General features: G+C 40.9%; 1 protein-coding gene across 2 annotated transcripts in view; it reads right to left on the minus strand.

The window, feature by feature from the left end:
- TBCD (tubulin folding cofactor D) overlaps window positions 1-18,391 on the minus strand; it is a 487,835-nt gene that overhangs the window by 421,648 nt on the left and 47,796 nt on the right. For both annotated transcript variants that reach the window (XM_033961208.1, XM_033961209.1), the window contains 3 exons: window positions 15,250-15,351; window positions 13,838-13,981; window positions 12,233-12,288 (listed from right to left, as the gene is read on the minus strand). In XM_033961208.1, the coding sequence (XP_033817099.1) occupies window positions 12,233-12,288; window positions 13,838-13,981; window positions 15,250-15,351 (302 nt within the window). The remainder of the gene's footprint in view (window positions 1-12,232; window positions 12,289-13,837; window positions 13,982-15,249; window positions 15,352-18,391) is intronic.

Consider the following 18,391-nt stretch of genomic DNA (forward strand, 5'->3'; position numbering starts at 1 on the left):
GGCATTGAACTTCCAGTCTATTTTTGGCCAACTGAGACATAAGCCAGCTATGCTACTATTCAGTGGCTAGCCAGCTAAGCTCCAATGGCCAAAGATTTATTTATTTATTTAAAAAATTATAGACCATATATTACCTATACTACTCTTTTAGATGGTTGTCTTTGGCCGCCAAACTTAGCTGGAAAGCTGTTGAATATGGTGATACATAGGCAGTAATCAGTCAATCAGTAATCAGGCAGAAAACCAGGATATTCAGCATGAGATAGTCAGCTATCCCCCACTGAATATCAGTGGAAAGCTGTCTATGTGCTATTTAGACGGCCAGGAGCCATTCCTAGCACTCTAAATAGTGCTGAATATTGAGCCCATGGTTCATAAGTGGCCAAGGCTTAAGTTCACTTATTCTTCTAACTGAAGTAACAAATACAAGAGCGAGCACTTTCTAGGTAACATGTTTAAGTGAAGCAGACTCCACTGGCTCAAAAAAGCAACTTCATGAGAAATGACATTAAAGTCCCATGGCAATGGAGAATTCTGCAATAGTATTTTGAAATGAAGATTTTTCATAACATGAGAAATGATAGAATTTGGTATATAATCAACTATAAGTATACTAGGTGATACCCTAAAAGAAGACATTTGGAGCCCCAGACAATAGAGATGGTACAAGGAATGCAGTATGACACCTAATGAGGTTGTAACCATTTGTGGATCATCAAAAGACCCCTTCCATTTAAAAGCATAGGTATACTTGAAAGATTATTGTTTAAATTGTTTGTGGATTGTGATGACTGGTTGATATTGTTTATTTTAGTTTAAAGCTCCCTGATGAAGCCTTTGGAGGGTGAAACTGGTCAGAGCAGCAGCAGCTATGGTAAATCGATTGTATATAAACAGTTTTCAATAGTTTTTATAGTGTACCACCATGTTTGATGGTTGAAATGGACTGCCTCTTATGATAATAATAATAATAAATAATAACAACAGTTTATATACCGCAGGACCATAAAGTTCTATGCGGTTTACAAAGATTAAAAGATGGTACAAATTGATTGAACTTAATAGAGGTGAAAGAAAGTGGTTAATAGGTCAAGAGAACCGTTATTGAAGAGAAAGAGTTGTACGGGTCAACTGTCTAGATCAGGGGTGCCCACACTTTTTTGACTCGCAAGCTACTTTTAAAATGACCAAGTCAAAATGATCTACCAACAATAAAATTGTAAAAAAACACAACGCATACTGTACGCATAGAATTGTTAATTATCATTCCTATTCCGGGGTTTTTCAAAGAGGTCAAAGCAGATGACTCTATGCACTGTCACCTCAGTAACAACCATACAAAAATAGTCAAATACCCACCCCCCTCCCTTTTTACTAAACCACAATAGCATTTTTTAGCGCAGGGAGCTGCGCTGAATGCCCAGCGCTGCTCTCGATGCTCATAAGCTCCCTGCACTAAAAACCACTATTGTGGTTTAGTAAAAGGGGACCATATTGTAAAATATAGACAGCAGATATAAATTCAGACACATTTTGATCACTAAATTTAAAATAAAATCATTTTTCCTACCTTGTCTGGTGATTTCATGAGTCTCTGGTTGCACTTTCTTCCTCTGACTGTGCATCAAATCTTTCTTTCAGCCTGTATGCTTCCTCTCCTCCAAACCTCATTCCCTCCCCCAACTTTTTCTTCCTCTCTCCCTGCCCTTTCTTTCTTTCTCTCTTCATGCCCCTTTTCTTTTTTTTCCTGTTTCTCTTCTTTCCTTCTGTCTCCCTGCCTGCGCCCCTTTCTTTCTTTCTCCCTGCCCTTCCCCATGCCACTGCCACTGCCGCTGCCATCGGGGAACAGGACCCAAACGCCATCAATGGATAACAGGCCCCAAAGCCGCCACCGCCGCACCATGCTTTCTCTGCTTCGGGCCGATCAATCTTCCTCTCCCGACGTCAATTCTGCCGTCGGAGAGGAAGTTCCGCCCAGCCATTGGCTGGCCCGAACTTCCTCTCCGACGGAAGAATTGACGTCGGGGAGAGGAAGATTGATCGGCCCGATAGATCGCCAAGGCAAAGGGAGTCCTGGATGATCGACTCACTTTGCCTTGGCGAGCTACCGGTCGATCGCAATCGACCTGTTGGGCACCCCTGGTCTAGATACTTCAGGAACAGATATGTTTTTAGGCGCTTCTTGAATTCCTCATAAATAGTGGGCGAAAGCAATTGTTCTAGATCTTTACCCCATAATGCTGCCTAACTGGGGGGAAACGAAGTTCGAATGTGAGCTTCTCTCATGCCTGTTGGCTGTGGAGAAAAGGTCAGTTATGTATTTAGGGGCTAGTCCGCATAGTACTTAAAGCAGAGGCAGGCAAACTTAAACTTTACGCGTGCCTCCATCGGTAACCAGTGCAGCTGTCGGTAGTAAGGTGTCACGTGATCAAACTTCTTCAGCCCAAAAATTAGTCTGACCGCTGCATTTTGCATTAATTGTAATCGTCGCATATTCTTTTGGGAAATTGCTAAATAGGCGATGTTACAGTAGTCAAGTTAACTCAGTACGAGGGATTGTACCAGAATTCTGAATGCTGACACATCAAAACATGCTCTAATGGATCGAAGTTTCCAGAGAGTGAAAAAACCCTTTCTGATTAAGGAGTCTACTTGGTCTTTCATGGTTAGGCATTGATCCAGTGTTACACCCAATAACTTCATAGTAGTCTGAATAGGGTAACTAAGTTTATTGATGCATAGTGGTGTTTTGGTGTCAAGCGGATGTGGCGAAGTGACGAAGAATTTCGTTTTTTCTGAATTAAGTTTTAGCTTGAAGTCAGTCATCCATTGCTCCATCAAATTTAGTGCTTCTGATGCCTTGGGAGTAATTTCTGAGAGAGAGTTAGCAAATGGGATGATGATCATAAAGTCATCTGCGTAGCTGAATAATTTTATCCCCAGCTGGGTTAATTGCGCACCTAGTGAGGACATGTAGATATTGAAAAGCCAATGGGGATAGCGGTGACCCTTGCGGTATGCCAGATTGATTGCTCCAGGTATCGGAGTGATCATCATTGAAACGTACTTGATAGGTACGGGACGTAAGGAAGCCACGAAACCAGTTCAACACCTCTTCCTTGATACCAATAGCATCTAAGCATTGGGAGAGTCTGCGACTTTGTTTTGAATATCCCCATTTGGAATTGCTTGGGAAATATAAAGGATTAATAAAGGTTGTTTTTTGTTTTGTATTTTACCTTTGTTGTTTATTTGTAATAAGATACCACCTTTTACTTGATATTCTTGCAAAGACCAACATATCCTGTATACAGATTCAGATGATGTTCATGTTTCACAACATGAACAGCATCATGAGATCTGGATGAAGAAGGAAGCTTATAAATTTATAAATCTATATTCTACAATACATATTTATTTTTCTTTAAAATAATTTATGTTTTGCTCTTGCTAAAAATCTAGGTGGATTGCAATAAAACATTAATACAGTATTTAACGGTAATAAACAGTACTAACTAACCTACAAAAAATGTAAAATCGTAAAGCTATAGCAATGCATAAGAAAAATAGCTGACATCAAACAATAAAAATACAAATTTAAAAACAAATATAAAAATAGAATATGCAGAAAATGTCAACCTGCAATAAATACCATTAAATGGGTAAGTATGATATTCATATCTCAGCAAATGCCTAGAAATGCTTTCTAAAACAACTACGTCTTTTAACAGTTTTCTAAAGACAACGAACTGAGTAATGGTTCATTAATGTAACTGGTAAGGTCAAGGGTCAAGGTCCAGCAACAAAAAGTATGCATTCTCAAGGTTCATATAGAAAGACTTGCTTGAGAAATGACTGTTAAACTATTTAATTGTAATTAATATTGGCATTAGCAGCAGCCTGGCTCTTCTGGACCCGAAAACAGGAAATTGCATCAAGTTCTGATGTAACTGCCTGTTTCTGGATCCAGAATACAGCTGTAGGCTACCCTTCCTCCCTCTCCATGAAACCTTTGATCTTGCCTTGCTCCCATGGGGCAGTGTATCTAGGAGCTGGTCATTGGCATTGCAAGGCCTGCCCAGTGTGCAGCTTTGAGTATCTGCACATGCGAAAGGCCAGCCAGCTTCCATCTTCTCCAAAACAGAAAGTTTGGTTGGGACAGAGCTAGCTGGCCTTGAGTATGCACAGATGCTCAAGGCCACGCACCAAAAAGGCCATGCGATGCTGTTGATGTAGCTCCTAGAGTCACTGCCCCACGGGCTACCTCAATGCCAGCTCCTGTAGCCTTTCTCCACTCCCCAAGTAACCCAGCACAGACAATTCACTCCAGGGAAGCCCCAGACCACTGCGGCTGCCTGCTTCACTACTATCAATAGGCGAGATCTCCTTTGTTTGTTTATTTAACTACAGGAGAAGAGAGGGCAGACATTGGATGGAACTGGAAAAGGGGAGAGAGTGCAGAAAAGGAGAGGGCAGATGATGGGTTGGAGGGTGGAGAGAGGGCAGGGAAAGAGATGAGAGGACAGATGCTCTTGTATATACAATGTATAGGTGACTTTTTTATAGGGGATTAAACAAGGAAGAGAGATGGTACCCATAGAGAGGAGGGGGAGGAGAGAGGAAGATAAGTTAGACCGGGGGTAGAGGGGCAGAAATAAGACGGCAAACATCTTTTAATTGTGAGATTAATCATGATTAAAAATTTTAATTGCACAATTACAATTAAAAATTTTAATCTATACATTTTTAAAAGTTGAAATTAGCAGGCTATAAATTCATGTATTATATTAATTTGTTAAATAGAATAACAGAAGATGGCAAAGCACACACAGAAAGAGTGCTTTATTTCACATCCATTCAGTAGAGGGGAAATCAAAACAAAACTGAGGAGACTGCCATATACAGGAAGGACCATATATACTCAGAGCTTATACTTAGTTTTGAATTTTAGGAGAGCTGTTCTATCCCCAGCAATCAGATGATGTCATCCATTTGGGTACCTGACTCAATCCTGCTTGTCAATAGAAAAAAAAATCAAGTTTGTAGCTAATTTTTCCTGTTACTCAAACAGGTTTCAGTTCCTACAGGCAAATTTACTGGACCCTTTCCAAGACATAGGGTGGGAACATTCCAGCTGCCAACAATTTAACCTGAAGGTTCTCAAAATTAAGTTTCACTGAAAGGATTACACCAGATCATCTTTCAATAAATCATGGAATCAAAGGAGGGAAGAAAAGGGAAGATCTAATGGCAAAGCATAGGATTAGGAGCAGCTGCTGTGGGTATGGTGGCAGAGGTTGTATATGTGAGGACATGCACATGCCTCTGCCTGTAGGGTACCTACATGTTGGGCACACTTTGGCTCTTGCACACAAGAAAACATGTTTTCTTCCCATCACTCCCCAAACCTTGCAGTATACCACTGGTAACATCTCTTTCTTCAGAATGAGCTCGATTTACCACTACCCTCTGTAGTCTTCTACTTAACCAGTTACTAATGCAGTCAGTTTAGGGCTCATACTGAGTTTATTAGTCATCTAAATGAAACCAGGATAAAGGTTTTAATAAAATCTGAGCACTGTGTATACTATATCTAGTGCTCTCCATCAATCCAACTTTCTGGTCACCCAGTGGTGGGGGGAAGAAAATCAATCAAATTTGTCTGACAGTACTTGCCTCTAGTGAAACCAAGGGCTCCTTTTACTAAGCTGCACTTAGCTAATGCCGGTGTTAGTTTTTCCGCGTAGCACGGGAGTTAGCGCGCACTAAAAGCGCTACCGCAGCTTAGTAAAAGGAGCCTCAAGTCTTTTTTTTTTATTTTATTGAATGATAAACAGCACATTACACAGAAAAAAAGAACACAAGAAAGTAAAACCATGTCTCACTGTGATTTGGTGAGAAGTCCCTGATTGGCTGAGGCATCCCAGGTCCCTCCCAAGGGAGGAGCCCGAGGAGCCTCAGCTAATCAGGGCATTAGGCCCCACCCCGTGCATCACATGATGCACTGGGGCATGGCCTAAGGCTGCATTTACGTCGGAGGAGACCTAGAGCAGGAGGGACTGGCTACCCCTCCTGCTCCCAAGTTGAAAAGGTGAGGGGAGGGGAGTGGGCCTGGCCACCATCGGAGGAGGCCTGGAGCAGGAGGGACCGACCACCCCTTCTGCTCCCGAGTTTAAAAGGTGCGGGGAGAGGGTGGCTCGGGCAAGATAGCCGGCTGGGCTAGCTTAGCTACAGGGAGGGAGGCGGGCAGGGCAGGAATCATTTGTAGGGTATCGGCGCGGGGGGTCCGTTTAAAACCACGGGCTGGCCATGACTTTTTTTTTTTAATTTTAGTTTACTTTTGTAGCCCAGTGAGCCTGTGGTTTTAACCTGCTTTAAACCCACGGGTTAAAACCACGGGCTCGCAGTGCAGGGCAGAGCATGGCGGCATTCGGGGCGAGCAGGCAGGAGACAGATCGGGGCAGAGAACAAGGCTTCTATGTAGCTGAAGAGTCAGAAAGATGTTTTCAACTGGTCTCCAGCAGTCACTTCTTGGGTTGATCGGCCAGCCCAGTCGGTTTTAAATTTTTGGTTGATGAATTGCATCGCTATCCAATTTGCATGTGTTTTTCCTCATTTGCATGCATGGATTTGAATTGGATCACATGAGAGGTTAGTGGATAGTGCAGGAGGGAAATCTGGTCGCAAAGGGGGTTGCAAACCGATCGGTACACGATCGGTTTGCTTTGTGAATTTAGCCCAAAGTTCCCATACTGGGCTCTGTCAGATGGCATCACCTATGTTGTGAGGATTTCAGCATCCCATAGGGGTCCCCTCAGAGAAAGTTTACAATTTAAATAAGAGCAAAGAGATTAAAGGACTTTGTGTAATCATATTTGGTGGTCCTTTGATGAGACCATGAAGGCACTATGTTAAAAAAGGACTTCAGAGCTGAAATGTAGATGAAGAAATTCAATGAAATTACTCTCAAATTTTAAACACTAGTCTACTGTGCTAATTCATAACTAACAAGCAAAGCACTTGTAAATTTAGCATTCATTTTATAATCTATCTTTATCTTCGCAGGTGGTTTACAATAAAAATAAAAGTTCAAAGGCAGCCAAGAGACTAATTACCATTAGATAAGCCAACAGCTCCTCCTGCTGTCAGTGTCAAGCAGTCAGAACCATGTAGGAACAGCAGAGGTGCTAGAGGTCACAGGAACAGAAAAGGCATCTGAACATCCTAGTTGTGTTATACAGTTCACAAATCATCTGCAACAAAGCTATGAAAAGAATAAAGTACTTCTTGTGTCTTTAACTAACTTGGAATTTGAAGCTGCAAAGACAGCCCTCTAGTAATAAAAATCATTAAAAAAAAGAGCACTGAGTAGGTTATGTGTTACTTCTCTATGAATGTTACTAACTAAAACTCTATTTTTATACTCTGAGATACAGTTACTTACCTGTAGCAGGTGTTCTCTTGAGGCAGCAATACATATTTACACATATGGATGATGTCATCCAACAGAGCCTTGTGCAGCAAAAATCCCCAGATTCTTTTGGGAGTCCTACCATGCATACTTTCTTGTCCACCGTTGCTGCATGGGACCAGCTAGTTTATTAGGAAGCTAACAGAATACACTTCAAGGGGAGAAAGATGGGAAGAGTGAATATATAATCCTGCTGTCCTCAGAAAACACCTTCTATAGGCAAGTAATTTTGCTTTCTTTGAGGACAAGTAGGGCATTATGTCCACATATATGGGAATTCCTAACTTCTATACTGAAATAAAATGGGGATAAAACAAGGTCTAGGGAGTGGGGTTGGATTCTAGACCTCGAACAGATTCTGCGGGACTAATTGACCAAACCAGCCATCTTGTTCCAAATAGTAATGAGATGTGAATGTGTGGACTTACGACCAGGTTTCTGCCCTGCAAATTTCCTGTATGGAGCAACGTCTGATGCAGCCACCAGCCTCCAGGATCATCCTGACCTTGGCTTAAGCCAAGGAAATGAAGTCTGCCAGCCATTAGAGTGCATTTGCTGATGGCTATCCCCATCCTGTTTGGGTCAAAAGAAACAAAAACGGTGGGTAGACTGTCTGGAGTTTAGTCTGCTCCTCGTAGAAGGACAAATTTCTCTCGCAGTCCAAGGTATGCAGTGTGCTTTCACTGGGATTGGAATGGGCCTTTGGGGAAATTGTTGGTAGGACAATTGACAGTTATAGTGGAAGTTCAACACTATATTGGGAAGAAACTAAGGATGCATGTGAAGAACTACTCTGGTATGATGAAAACGAGTGAAGTGAATCAGCTACTAGGGCCTGAAACTCATTGATCCTGCAAATTGAAATGACTGCCACCAACAATTAAAACTTCCAGGATAATAAATCTCAGGTGGTAGGAATCAAGTGGTTGAAAAGAAGCTGAATGAGAATGACACTGAGATCCCACGATACTACTGGAGATCTCTCCGGGGGCTTGAGCAACAGCAATCCTCTCACAAGTGAGCAACTATAGGGTGGAAAGAGATGGGCTTTCTCTCTACACACCGACATGAGACACAGCAGCAAACAAAGTCTGTTGAGAAAGGCCCTTCAATTGAATTGGATGGATGGAAATAAGTGTAAACTGCACCGAGGTGAACCATAACAGAGTTGATTTTGAGAAGAGTGTACTGAACAGCATATTTTACTATTTGGCTGAATATGAATAATGAAAAATATTATTCAGTCGAATACCAAATACAAATAATGGGCATAGAGCTTTAACATAAATAAAAGAAGCAATGTGAAATCAGTAAGCAAGAGTTTATTTCAGTAGGATTTAGCATAGTAGAGCCCACTATTATTCATATTTATATTTGGTTGAATACGAAAAAACTATTTGGGACTAAATTGAATTGAAAATGAATATTCGGTACAGCCTACTTTTGAGACCAGGCTCTGATCAGTGTAGAAGGAAAGAGGATCTAGGAATTTGCCCTCACTCCAGATAGTAAAACTCTTCCACTTAAAATTACATGACCTTTTACTGGAATCTTTTCTGGAAGCAAGACACTCTCATGCAGGTGGAGAAGATCAACTACTATCCTCTCAATGTCCAAGCTGTGAGAGGGTCTGGAGGTTGGAATGCAGAAGTGATCCTTCGTTTTGGGAGATGAAAGTCAGAAAGCAGTCCAGTCTCCACAGATCCCTCTAAGGCAACTCCAGAATAAGATGGAATCACTTCTGCCTTGCCTTTAGGGGTCAGCGAGGACCATGGGTCCCTTTCTTCTGCTTGATTATCTGTACATCTTTCACTAGAAGAGGTATAGCAGGATATGCATACAGAAATCACATCCTCCAATAGAGGAGAAAGGCATCCATGGCTAGTCTGCCATGTAAACTTAGTCTGGAGAAGTACAGAGGAATTTTATTGTTCAAATGAATGGCAAAGAGATCTAAAATGGGATGCCCCACTCTCAGATGATCTTTTGGGCTACACCCAAGTTGAGTAACCACTCATGAGATTGCATCACCCTGCTCAGCTTGACTGCCAGACTGTTGCATTTTACGGTAAGTTAATTTGCCCTAGTGATGTTGATGGACCAGACTGCTTGATGCCAAAAATACTTTTGCACATCTCATTTCTTCAAGGTTATTAGACACAAGCTGTCAAAGCACATAGGCATATCAAGTTACTTATCTTTATATTATCTACGGTTAAAGCGTAATATTGACACTAGTAGAATAGGGAAAATGGTTGGTATGAAACAGTTTAGACTGAGGAAAGTTATGCTAAACAGAAAGATGCTAAATGAGGGTTAACTAAACTTTATAAGAAGCTATTGGCAGAGAATACAACATCTTGGGAGTCTGACTGTGGGAGGATAATTTTGTTGGAAAAATTAACAAAATATGTTTGAACATATCTCACCACAGCAACATCTGCTATTATCTAAGAGAACTATTATAAAATGCTACATAGGATGTATGTCACTCCAGCACCAGTGATAAAATGACAAAGGTGCAGGCAGGGAGTTTCTGGCATGTGGTGAATTTGTGAAGTAATCCAACAATACTGGCAGATGGTAGGAAGGATGATTGAAGAAATAAATAAGGATCTGCAAAATGGAAATTAAGGAATTCACAATTCACATAGAAACATGATGGCAGATAAAGGCTAAATGGCCCATCTAGTCTGCCCATCTGAAGTATCCATAAGTATCCATAAGAGATCCCATATGCCTGCCCCATACTTTCTTGAACTCATTTATTGAATATACCACAAATCATTACAACTAAATGGTTCACAATTTAAAATCAATAAAATTCAATAAGGAAAATGAGCCTGAAAAATAAGGAAGCCTAGATTACAGGACATTAATAATACAAAGGATGGGAAAACAATATATAAGTATTAAAATTAAGGGCTCCTTTTACAAAACCGCACTAGGGCCTTAACTTGCGGAATAGCGTGTGCTAAACTGCCACATGCGCTAGCCGCTACTGCCGCCTTTTGAACAGGCATTAGATTTTCGGCTAGGGTACGCTATAGCGCGTGCTAATCTGGTGCGTGCACTAAAACAGCTAGCGCGGCTTTGTAAAAGGAGCCCTAAATTAAAATCTAAGTCACAAAAAGGAGGGAAGGAAGTGCTAACAGAAGATAAAGACTATGATAAGGCATTAGCGTTAAGGTGGGGACGGGAGGCAGTCAACGATGACTAAGTTCGAAGAATAGGCCTGAATGAAAAAATATTTTTAAGAAGTGTTTTAAGTTTAGTAATTGAAAGTTTAAATCTAAACTCCGTATGAACAGAATTCCATAAAGAAGGTACTACCACAAAGAAACAAGATGATCTTGCAACATGTGATCTGATACACAAGTGAGATGAAATGGTAAGCAACTGAAGAATACCAGTCTGAAGAATCTATTAATTTTAAAAGAATTATTGGAGAAAGTTAAAGGCAATGCTATCATGATAATACAAATGAGGTATTTTATTACTGAACAAGAACAGCATTTGTAAGATTTATATGACTGTTATGTAGTTTGGTTTCAATAAAAAAAATTGCCAATGATAAAACAAAAATAATCAGTATGGTTTCAACAAAGGCAAGTCTAACCTTACCAATTTATTAGATTTTTTAAAAAATCTAAACAAGCGTATAAGGGTAAACCAGTTTATACTGTATATTTGGATTTTCAGAAGGTAACTGACAGTGCCCCATGAAAGACTCCTTGAGACATTAAATAGGATAGATTGGTCAAACACTTTTATGGACTGCAAACTTTCTAAACAGGAAACAAAAGTAGGGCTAAGTAATTGTTATCTATGAAGACCTGTGCTGCTTAACATATTCATAAATGATCTGGAGATAGGAGTGACAAGTGAAGTGATCAGATTTATTATGGTCAACAGGTTAGGGTTATTCAGCATGAAAAAAAAATAACTTAAAGGAATATGACAGAAATTTAGAAAATAATGATTAATCATGAGTTCAATACGGAATGGTTGTTTAACCTTTCAAACAAGAGGACATTCCATAAAACTTAGGAAAGATTAGGTTCTTACCTTGATAATCTTCATTCTAGTAGAAAGGCATACGAGTCTTGAACCAGTGGGTTAATTCACCTCTAATCATGAGTGTAGAAGGCATCATCTACATTTTTTGGCTCCACCTCCTCTATCACTGGGCTGGGCTGTATATCCTCAGTTCATACCAAAGCAGCTGAAAACTACTATAAGTGAAGAAATAAGAGAGGAGGGGAACAGGGAACTCCCCAACAAAGCCAAGTCTGCTCTGCTCTTAAATGATAACAATTAAAGAAACTAATTAGAACATAACAAAACAACAAGGTGGAACCAAACAAACAGCACCAAAACCTAGGTAGTTTTCAGTCTCCCATTGCCTTTTTGCAATAAAGAGTTCTCATCACTCTTCAGGAGAAAGTCAAGCATCTAGAAATACATACATGTCTGAGACAGTAAGCAAACTAATTGAAGAAGATTATCAAGATAAAAACCTAATCTTCCCTTCTAGTGCAAAGGTATACGAGTCTTGAAACAGTGGAATGTACCAAAGCAGTCCCCTGAATCTAGGGCAGGGCAGATGAGCCTGCTTCTAGCACCAAGAAACCAAAAGTGGCATCCAGTCATGCCACTACATCACATCACTCCATCATGTTCTTATGCTATTTACATTTGCCAGTAAAACAAACATTTTTCATAATTTTGTTCATCAGCTCAAATTATCAATAAACTTACTTTGAAACAAGTACAGGAGCACCATCTTGAGCTTTATCACTGACCAGCAGGTATGTCTAGGAATATGGAAAGAAAATAAGATTACCTATAAAATATATTGCTCAAAGAAACTCAGCAACAGGACAAAGCAGTGTTTCTCACATTAACAAATGATTCATGTAGACAGCAGGATTTATCTAGTGCACGAGTGGCACAATCTCCTGAAGTTGCCAGAAAAGAACAGCTCTCCCAGAGCTCAGAAATAAGTGTATAATTCTAAGCAGCCATGGGCCTTCCAATACACAGCAGTCCTCTCAGTCCCAGAGTTCCAAAAAAGCTCTAATGGCGGTAAAAAGGACTGCATCTTATCTATCCCATCATCATTGCAGGTGAGAAAAAAAATGCTTTCTCACATTAAGCAGGATGGAATCAGGCATGCAGATAGATGACTATTGATCAAGACCACTCAAGTTATAGAGAATCTAGTCATTATGCAGAAGCAGTCTGGTCACCATTAACACTGCAAGAATTGCAGTTTTCAGTAAGACACGTACAGCTCAATTGAATGTGAACACCACAAGGAAGGACCTAGCAAAGCTTGAATAATGGTTCAGAATTTAGCAGCTAAGATTTCATGCTAAAAAAATGCAAGATCATGCATTTGGGCTATAAAAACCTAAGAGTAGTTCAGTTTAGTGGGTGAAGTACTTCTCTGCATGAAAGAGAAGCAGGACTTGGGGGCAATCATATGTGATGATTTTAAGGTAGCGAAAAGGGTAGAAAAGGTGGTGACAAAAGCTAGAAAAGATGCTCGAGTGCATAAGAAGAGGAATCACCAGCCAGAAAAAGGTGATCATGACTCTATATAAGTCTCTGGTGAGACCTCATTTAGAGTACAATTCTGGAGATCATACATTCAAAAAGATATAAACAAGATGTAATTGGTTCAGAGGGCAGCTACCAAAATTGTCAGTGGTCTTCATCACAAAGTGTATAGGGGCAAAGATCTCAATATGTATACTTTGGAACAATAATGGGAGAGGGGCGATACAATAGACTTAAATACCTCCATGGCATAAATACATGTACATGGGAAGTGAGTCTCTTTCAACTGAAAGGAAGCTCTGGATTGAAGGGATATAGGATGAAAGTAAAAGAGGACAGGCTCAGGAGTAACCCAAAGAAATACTTTTACATGGAAAAGGGGGTGAATATATGGAACAGTCAGTGGAGGTGATGGAAACAAAGACTGATTAAATTCAAGCAAGCTTGGGATAAGTACATACGAGGATCTCTAAATGAGAGGAAAGGATAGTAAATTTGATTGGGCAGATTGGATAAGTCATATGGTCTTTATCTGCCTGTATTTTTTCATCTATTAATAGACAAAATATAAATAGCTTTAATTCACATGACTACAGTTTAAATTGATGAGTTTTCTTGTCAATATACTACAGAATTAAAATTAATAGCCAAACAGATCTAAAAATAACACATAAAATATATATCTACATGTTCAATCATACCAATATTTGTTCTTACAACTGCTGAAACTTCATCTCCATAGAAAACAAACTAAATATTTTCAGTTTTGAATTAGTATAGGATTTATAAATCAGTACTCACTTTTGCTATTTCCAGTATGTGATCCATTACAGACATGCGAGTAGACCCTGCTCCAGCCATGTTGCCATCAAAACGTGCCAAGTCAAAAGGTATGAGGCAGGTCATAGAGAGCCAAAGCAGCAACATATACCTGGTCTCCCATGTCTAAAAAAAACAAGCACAGTCCAAGATTTAATTAATATATCTTGTATGAAAATGCTACTAATTTTACTCAGGGTCTTTTCAGACATTTGTATATAATGGAGGCAGTATAAGAAAAACAAATTTATGCAAATTCAATGTGGATATCCTGAAAACCTGACTGGCAAGGGGGAACACCAGGACTGAGTTGAGAAATACTGGTCTAGATAACTAACAGCATCTCACTTATTTTGAAATCATCAGGGCATTCTGGGACTACTTATAAGAGCTTCATTTCATCTACAGAAACAAGCTCACTCATTTCTCTGCCCAGTATTTTACTTTTTAACAAGTTTCTAATATCTGAACACCTTGTACATATTTTATACAAGCTGATTAAGAATTGAGAAATAAATATAAACTACTACACTTCCCCCTCTGTATTCGCGGTGATAGGGGAACAGCATGGCAGTGAATACAGAAAAACCGCAAATAACTTTTCATATGCTATTTGTAGTTTTTCTGTTTAAAAAAAAAAAAACCTAGGAAAGACACAAAACCGCGAATAACCTGACTTGTTCCTGTGCAGCAATTTTCTCTGTACAACCCTGGGAGGATCAATTTTCTCTGTGCATCGCTTGGGCAAATACCACTGGCTGTAAAGGAAAGTGTGGGTCTGGATCCTGAGAACCGCTTCCAGAACAGAGCACAGGGCTACCACTGCATGAGGGAGAGAGCAGTAACTTGCCACCAGCCTGTGGGTTCAATGCGCCCACTTAGAGGTGGAGAAGGTTGGAAGGGGACTGGTTAGAAATAATAACGAATGTCATAGCCCTCATTGTTGGAAGGGCTCGAGCGGATGGTAGTGAACAGCGCACTCATTGGCTGCAGGCTGGGAACAGAAATGACAGGGAGTCACTTTCGGGGAGTTCGTGCAGTGGCAGCATCAGCTGTGGTTTGGTGGGGGACTTCCGGATCCTACTGCGCGCTTGGCGCCAGCAAATACCAGATACAGAGTCGGCGCGTGCCCGCTGAGTTGCAGGCATATGCACGCTCGTGGTGGGCTCCTGCCAGGCCGGGGCCTTTATGAACAGTGCTGGATCATGTCAGTTCATCAGGCTCTGCCTCAGCTGCAGGTTTCGGGTGATTCCTCCCCCAATTTCCTGTGATGTAAATTTGGGGGCGGAGCCTGCAAATGAAAAACTGCAAATAACCAAAACCGAATACGGAGGAGGAAGTGTATTTCAAAGAACAAATTTTGATCTAATTACAATCTGTTTCTATGCACTCACCTCGCAGTCCTTAGGATTCTGAAGAGCAAGCAGGTCTAAGACAGGCTGCACATCAGTTACTTCATGTGGAAAAAGTCGCAGTAAAATTTTATATCCCCTTACCTACCAAAGTAAAAGAATGGTTAACTGCAGTAATTGGTTATACACAGAATAGTAGAGAGAGATGTCTAAGTAGAAAACATACTGACAATCTAGAAGAAAACAATATGCTTTTATTAAGGGCTAGATTCACAAAGCAAACCGATCGGTTTGCGACCCCTTTGCGACCAGATTTCCCTCCTGCACTATTCACTAACCACTCCTGCAAAACGCTTCGAATTCATGCATGCAAATGAGGAGAATGCATGCAAAGTAGGCAGGGACACAATTCACCAACCAAATTTTTAAAACCGACTGAGCTGGCCGATCAACCCAATAAGCGACTGCTGGGGATCAGTCAAAAACATCTTTTCGACTCTCCAGCCCCATAGAAGCCCTGCTCGCTGCACGCCCTGAATCTCTCCTGCCTGCTCTGCCCTGAATCGCCGCCCTGCTCTGCCCCAATCTCTCCTGCCTGCTCTGTCCCAAATTGCCGCCCTAATATCTCCTGCCTGCTAGCCCCGAATTGCCGCCCTGCTCATCCCTGGTTTTCTCATGCCTGCCACCCCGAATCTCTCCTGCCCTTCCCCGGACTGCAAGCTCACTGGACTAAAAAGTTAAAAAATAAAAAAAAAAAGTTGCGGCTCGGATGGACACATGCACAGACCATCTACAGATGGTCTGAGAATGCATCGGAATCGCACATCAGCGATCCATGCCAGCAGATGGGGGCATTCCTCCGATCACCCCCATCTGCATATTAGGCTTTGAAGAATCCATCAGACCTGCCCGGATCAGGCATGTTGTCGGCCTGATTGGACATGTTTGTGAATCTAGCCCTAAAGTAAGGACATAGATTCAAACATAATAATGAGGAAATAACAATAAAATGTTTAAAGTACATAAACAAAGAGAAATCCATCTAGCCCACCAATTTTGGGAGGAAACATTCATTAAATTCAAACTAAAGACATCTTGGAAATCAAAGAAAAACAATATGGGAGGAGAAAAAGCCACTATCCTCCCCTTTATGTTCCTTACTATCAAAGTATCATATACTATGACCCCATATCTGAAAAAAAATACAAAATCAACTAAGCTTACTACCCTGAAGAAAAGATTCTAACTGTAATGGGTCCCAGAAAACATAATCTGTATCTTGGATATGTAGAAGACATTTGCAAGGGAACTTAAAGAAATAAGTGGCTCTCAACTCAATAGCTTTAGGTTTCAAAGCGAAAAAGGCTTTCCTCCTAAGCTGTGTAGCTCTTGAAACATCGGGGAACATCAAAACTTTATCTCCACAGAATTTTTTCTCTCTATTTCTAAAGTAAAGTTTCATAATAAGAGTTTTATCCAATTCATTTAGACAGGAAATTAAGAGAGTGCCACGTGTGGAATCGTGTCCTCCAAGAAATCCTCCAAGAACTTCATTAGATCAAAATCAATGTTTGCTAATTGATCGATCCCCTCTCCAGCTGGGAGCTTCTTTTTTTGAGGAACATAATATAAATTTGAAAACAGTATTGTATCACCCTAGTATCTCCTCAAGATACTTCTTAAGAAGTATCTCACGAGATAACAAATGGGTAGATGGAAAATTAACCAACCTGAAATTTTTTGCCTTTGCCTGGTTTTCCATCATTTCCAATTTGTAATATATATCTTTGCTAGAGTTTATAGAAAAAGATTGCAAATTTGATACCTGTTTTTCCACTCCTAGCAATCGCTTAGTTTCCCAATATTAGAATCAACATTTACCAACTTATCCACCACCTCATTGGAGAAAACCAAAACCTGATTTGTAACCTTTTTCAGTATTACCTCCATCCTCATATTTAAAGACTACAAATCTTTTAAAGTAACTTCCCTTGGGTTTTCATACGAACTTTCCAATGAAGCTAACTGTGGGGCAACTTCTGGCCCCAAAGCACCCGAGAGATCAGCTGGAGGTGGATGGGTACGTTCTAGAGAGCTTAAAGAGCCTCCTGAGATTATCTCATTCATATCACTCCATCCTTGTGGCATATTTACCTGCGTAAAGCGTTTATCTATAGGGCCTGATATCACAGGGGTTGACACCCGGGGCGTTTCCCCATTACAACAGCAATATAAACTTCAAAGTCAAATATTCAGACTTATCTTTAAATAGTATCCAAAAGCTTTTCATTACTCTTTGGAACTCTAAAGGGGCTCTTAAGGGGCATGAACTGCCCCTCAGGGCACATCCCTCCGGCCACGCCCTGTGAGCGCGTTTTAGCTCCTGGGATAGGACCCGATGTTAGGATGGTATCCTTTCTAGTGCCTATTGATAGGTATGTACCCGATGTCCAAGGGGATCTCTGGGAGCAAAGGTAATGTAAGAAAAAGTAATTTCAGAGCCTCAACTCTCCAGCTCTCTGCACTGAATACTCCCTCCAACAAACCCAGGAGTGAGCGTGTTTTAGTTCCTGGGATAGGACCCGATGTTAGGATGGTGTCCTTTCTAGTGCTTGTTGATAGGTAGGCACCCGATGTCCAAGGGGATCTCCGGGAGCAAAGCAGCAAAGGTAATGTAAGAAAAAGTAATTTCAGAGCCTCAACTCTCCAGCTCTCTGCACCGAATACTTCCTCCCCATAAGGAAATATCTTTTGTGCTCAGGACAATGAGGGCCTGATTCTGTGATGCCTAATGTGACAGGCATCTAGAAAACTGGCACCTGCCGTATGTCAATCATGGACAGGCGCTGCTTACCGAATCGCAGCTATCGGCATTTAGCAAGGATCTTAGGCAGCGGAAATATAGAAAGGCCATTTCCAGTGCTTAGGGTCCTTCTAGAATTGTGTCCAGTGTCCAGTGATGCTGAAGTCCGGCACCGCCCCTAAACATGCCCACTTCCAGGCTTCGGTGAAACTAGGCTCCTGTAGGTGCCATGGACCCAGGTGCTGGTCCCAGAAGGTGGCTAGGATCTCTTTTCTAGGATATGTAAGGAAAGATAATCACAATGAAATCAAACAACTCTGTTTTGAAAAGGTTACCTGGCTAGGTACCCTTAGCCTAAATATGATCTGAGTGGACTGTGGA

Source organism: Geotrypetes seraphini, chromosome 10, assembly GCF_902459505.1.
Source record: "Geotrypetes seraphini chromosome 10, aGeoSer1.1, whole genome shotgun sequence".
NCBI lineage: Eukaryota > Metazoa > Chordata > Amphibia > Gymnophiona > Dermophiidae > Geotrypetes > Geotrypetes seraphini.